Source organism: Centruroides sculpturatus, unplaced genomic scaffold (assembly GCF_000671375.1).
Source record: "Centruroides sculpturatus isolate CEXI.00-Female unplaced genomic scaffold, Cexi_2.0 scaffold1005, whole genome shotgun sequence".
Classification (NCBI taxonomy): domain Eukaryota; kingdom Metazoa; phylum Arthropoda; class Arachnida; order Scorpiones; family Buthidae; genus Centruroides; species Centruroides sculpturatus.
In genome coordinates, this window is record NW_019385238.1 from 312,207 (window position 1) to 317,614 (window position 5,408).

The 5,408-nt window shown below is 30.8% G+C and overlaps 1 protein-coding gene across 1 annotated transcript; it reads right to left on the reverse strand.

The window, feature by feature from the left end:
- Window positions 1–713: 713 nt before the first annotated feature.
- Window positions 714–2,878, reverse strand: LOC111636575. The gene is made up of 6 exons (XM_023381852.1): window positions 2,835–2,878; window positions 2,159–2,301; window positions 1,725–1,780; window positions 1,556–1,651; window positions 1,027–1,098; window positions 714–932 (listed from the first exon to the last, which is right to left on the reverse strand). The coding sequence occupies exons 2-6, from the start codon at window positions 2,268–2,270 to the stop codon at window positions 864–866; spliced, it is 405 nt and encodes a 134-aa protein (XP_023237620.1). The 5' UTR covers window positions 2,271–2,301; window positions 2,835–2,878; the 3' UTR covers window positions 714–863.
- Between the last annotated feature and the right edge of the window lie 2,530 nt (window positions 2,879–5,408).

Below are 5,408 nucleotides of genomic sequence, written 5' to 3' on the forward strand. Positions count from 1 at the left end.
CAATAGTAGAGAACAAGAAGGTTAAATGTCAAAGTTTGACAAATGTGCGATCTACAAGTTCAAGATCTTACGTACACAAAACATTAAGGAGATTTTTAGCAAGTTAGCAAGATCGTAGTACAAGAACTACGATCGATCAGAATAAGGAAAGAAAATCGATCATGTTCAGGTTATTATGAATGAACACGGAAATTGAGCATAAATAAAAGACTCTAGAGGAGACAATGAGACGAAATGAAGAAGAAAAAGGGAGGAAATCCATTAAAATAAGTCCAGAATTTAGAAGAAAAACAAACACGATGAACTGTTAATCATTCAACAATATTCCATACTATTAAATATGGAATTTTAAACGAAAAAGTGACGACAACGTAAGTATAACAGGATAAAGCGAAAATTGGGGAGTTCACACGTACTTTCAATAGGGACTATATTTGCCCTGTATATTGGGACACTTTGCTTTACTATCCAAATTATTCGTACGGTTCAACCAGTGTATTCAAATCACCGACTTCTATAAAAAAAAAAGGGGGGATGGCAAACGTAAAAGACATAAAAGACAAAAGAGTAATGCTTAAATTCAATTTTAATTTCCATTAAAGATTTTAATTAATTACAAGTCGACCCCCCCTAATAACACTGTTGATTTTTTCGTTTTATATGAATTCCACGTTGTAAGAGTCACTTAGATTTTACAAATACGTGTGCTGGGCTGTGAACGGCTCACGTATTTGTAAAATCTAAGTGACTCGTACAACATGGAATTCATATAAAACGGAATTATCAACACTGTTATAGGGGGGTCTACTGGTATCTTGAATTTAAAGAAGAATTTCACACGTATTCGTGCATACATTCGAAATTTAGCTGGAAATTCTGTCACAGAACAATTCTGGATAAAACAGATTAAAGAAGTCGAATAGGATGCAAATCTGCAAAATAGAAATATAAGTTATCAATTTATTTTTTAAAGATTTAATGAGTTTCTTATTTTCATTTTTTATACGTGCAATAATAAAAACTTACATAAAATCCATCATCATATATTATTGCTTTTTCTATGTCACTGTGTAAACAATCATCGAATACTTCTATCTCCTATAAAAATATAAAGTAGAAAAGTTAATTTTTATCTGTTTTAACAAATAACTTAATTTTATATACAGAAAATTAAGTAAAACTCAAGCAATCAGTTGCATAACTTTCCCAGTTGTTATGGGATTTTGTATAGAAAGTTTTCTCTTGTATTAATTATTATAAAGATGCGAAAAAGGATAGTGATGAGTTTCATAAAAACACCTGTCTAAAGCAAATGTTCTAATATAATTAAACGTGATCTCCTTCCTTTATGATTTCCATATGTCGTCACGACTTTCATCCTTCTGGCGATTAAGAAAGGAAGCATAGAGACAGACAGACACCAGTGGGAACTTACAGGTATGTAATTAATAAATTGCAACCCAATTAACATAAAATAAATGTAATAAAAACATTTATTACTTTATTATTTATTAAAATGTACATTAAATAAATACTTTATTTTAATTTTTTATACCTCTACTGTAGCATTTTTACAGAGAAACTCTTGTATGTCATGCGGTGTTTCTGCATCAGTTATTTCCAAAAGACATTCTCCAAAGATTTCGGTATTCTAAGCATAATAAATAAGATTTTCATTAAAAATATTTGTGAAATTTCATACATAAAGTATTAATATATTTTACCTTTTCACCAATGGCAACTCGAAAACAAGAGTGAAAACAATTAAAATCGACCACATCTATAAATATTAATTTTATTAATATTCTTGTATGAGTTCTTTACTTTAAGGTTTGCCTATTATTGCTTACTGAAGAGCTGTTAAAAATCTTTTTATGTAAATAACAATGGCATAATTAATGCCTTATCAATTTCGATCCCTCTCTAAATACTAAACTGCTAAAGTTTAACAGGATAAATCTCCCTTAAAGGAACCTCCCTGAAAAATTTGAGGAGTTTTTCAAAAAAGACACACGAGTTATTAAGCATGAAAAAGGGTGAAGAAAATCGTAGACCATAAATGTGTTAGTGTGTGTATGGACAGCACATATAAAAAGACTGATAGTGATGTAACAGTTGTGTGTGCGTGTGTACGCAAAACAGTAAAACACTATCTTACCGCAGTACTCTTCTATATATTCTATAAAATCATGGTCGTGATCATCGTCATGGTCACCCCATATCATTGTAAACACGAGAGATGAAATGAAAATAAAGAATAATCCTTTCATAGTGGTGACTTCGTTTATTTTCTTTTATTCGCTGTAATATTAAAAGGTCATGATTAATATTACTTATAATGAATACAGAAGACGTTAGACTAGCGAAATTAATTAATTAATTTGTAAATAACTAATTAGTAAATGATTTAAACATATTTCGCGTAGACAGAGCCTTACAAAAAGAGAGCTAACCCTCAGTTAGGAGGCCAGGTTATTAATAAATTAGTCAGAAAACCCTATAGGGGAGAATATTAATGAAAGCTTCTGTATTGTTCAGTCATTAGATTGAAAGAATCATTTAAAAAGAGGAACCACGAAGGAAATAGAAATGAAGATAAAGCATAAAGCAAGCCTCGTCTAGTATGATCAAACAGAGAAAAATGTTACTGCAACCTGTATACATTTCTGCATAGGAAACTGAACATTACAGTTCAAGCAGAAAGTGTCTTTTTAACGAATTATAACACCCTCGTTCGAAGTACAGAGAAGACCCTCGGACTCGGACATTCCATCGCACTGTTTTAAACGTTACCTATCTAGATTGTATTTAAATTACATTGAGAGTAAACTTACCTTTTAACAGTGAATAATTAGTCGAACGAGGCGAAATAGCTTCATTTTATAGGAAAAAGTCACACGTAATAAGTCATGTGACGAAAAACTTCATTTTCAAGTGGCGTATACTGACGTTTCGTATGTTGCAGCATTTTCTCTCCTACGCATTCTTTCCTTTACTCCTGTAAACCGAATTAAATTAATAAAGAATTATTATTCATAATTGGAAAAAGTAACCCTGGAAAAAGTAATTTTGCTTCCAACCTGAAACAATCCTTAAATCTCATCCTCTCTTAACTTATATATGTTTGTTAAGTAAAATGTTCTCTACCGATTAACATATTCTATATGTTTCGACATTTAGAAAATAATACCGATTTTTTAGGTTAATTAACGTATATTTTAACAGTAAACCGTTGTTTATATCACCGCTCTCATCCCCTCAATAGCCGAAACAAAGCAAGGCACACGCAACTAGTATTATTATAAAATTAAGACTTGTATTAAGAAAGTACATACCAACTCTCATAATATTCGTACAATACATAAAATCAAGTCATATATCAGTAACGTGTACATAAATATTCGAAACGATGATTTAAATATTTATTTGAAAGTTTTTAGATTTTAGGTACAGCCTGGTGTAGACAATTATGCATTGCAGGTGTTTAAAAAACCAGACGGAAACGAATGTACATACGTGTTGTAAAATGTTAGTTGCAGCATCATTTAATTTCAAATTATTTTATTATTTTGAACGTTTAAAAATATGTATTTATTTCATTTATGTTTATGGGGATGTTCCTCAAGAGATTGTCATAGGTTTTGCGTACACCTACGCCAGCAAAAAAGTAGTTAAACTTTACCTGTTCCATCGAAGTAATTCGATTTATTTTTCATTATTTTAAATTTATCACTAATTAATGTATATAATGCATTTTAAAAGGACGTGAAGTAATTGATACACTAGACAATTCATCTTTTCTCTCTCACATGGCAGCACTCTATAGCAAGTAAAATAAATATTAAGAGAAAAATATGCCTTATATAAAGTATAATTGAAAACATGTAGTATTTCACAACGTGATTTATTGTTAAGCAAATTCAACAGTTGAATTAAAAAAGACGAAAGTATACCTCATTTACACATCTCGCTTTCGGGTGTGTTTCCCTCAGACTAAAAATATGTCTTATTTTGTTTATTTTTTCACTCCCTATCTATTAGGAAATCCTACCAAGATTTAAGTATCTGTAGGCTCGTATTTTAATCATTATAAAGTAGTATAAGCTATATTTTGAAAGTAGGGGTGAATTTTATAGGAAAAAACTTGTAAATTTCTTGATTTTTCGATGACCCCCGAGTGTAGAAACATATAAACCTTACTGGCGTCGTTTTCTGACCGATTGCCATACTTTTTCTCTGTTATACATAACAGAGTCGAGAGAGTAACATTTAAATTTCCGATTTTAAAACGAGTAAAAAAAGTTATTTTTTAAACATCTGATTAATTTTCTATATTACTTATGATTTTAGTTAATTTAAGTATTATACTACTTTAAAAAATTGCAGCTTTATAGACCGAATTACAGAGATAATAAGGCCTATTGCTTATAACAGATCAGTGCAACACTACGAAAAGCAATTACCTTCCCCTAACTGACCGATATAAACATGGACCGTTTTTCCTCACATTTTTCGAGTTTTTTGGTAAAACCTAATATATATAACTACCAAAAATGCGACCTTCTGCTCACCAGGACGTATTCAGCCGTTTTAATATGACAAATAGAGGCAGGTTCAAACAGTCGTCGCCTGCTCTCCAATGGTATAGTCAAATTATTACCTCATCTCTCACAAATAATGTTCGTTAACAGAAATAAGGATTAGACCTATACGTCTACAACACAAGGCCTGTAATCCGTATTATTCTAGCGGTTTTGGGCATTGTACGACTGAAAAAACTCGTATTACTTTCATTGTTAAAAACCGATTAAGGATTAAAAGAATTTTAAATATATTTTATATTGTGTACAACGTTTTATTTTATATACAGTATAAACATAATCGTTTTACAATGTCTGTTTTGGGGCAATTGAATTACTCATTTAATGTATTAAATATCTTAAAATATGTTTTATAAACTATTACAATACATCAATAACTGCGAAAATATCTAAATTATTGTTTGTTGTTTACGTGTAGATAAAGTGAAATAGTGTAACCCTAGTATTAGAATATTAAATTAAAATACTATAAAGTGAAAAACTCTTCAATGTATGTTTACATTTCAGTGCTATGTACAGTATATTATATTGTCTACAGAGATAATTGTCAAGTTTTCTAGCTGAAAGCGTCTTGTCTTTCGTGTTTTCTCGCGACTTTCTGACCTTCTGGCCGTATTCTGCCGTTTAAATATGACAAAGATAAGCTGACTCAGGCGGTCGTGGTCAGTTCCTCCAAGAGTAAAAGTCGCCACTTCGTCTATAATTCGTCGCCTATCCGTCTACGACACAAGAACTTGTCGTCAGTTCCTCAGAACACATAACACTACTGACAGTAAACTTATTACTTTATATCGTCAAATTTCAAAG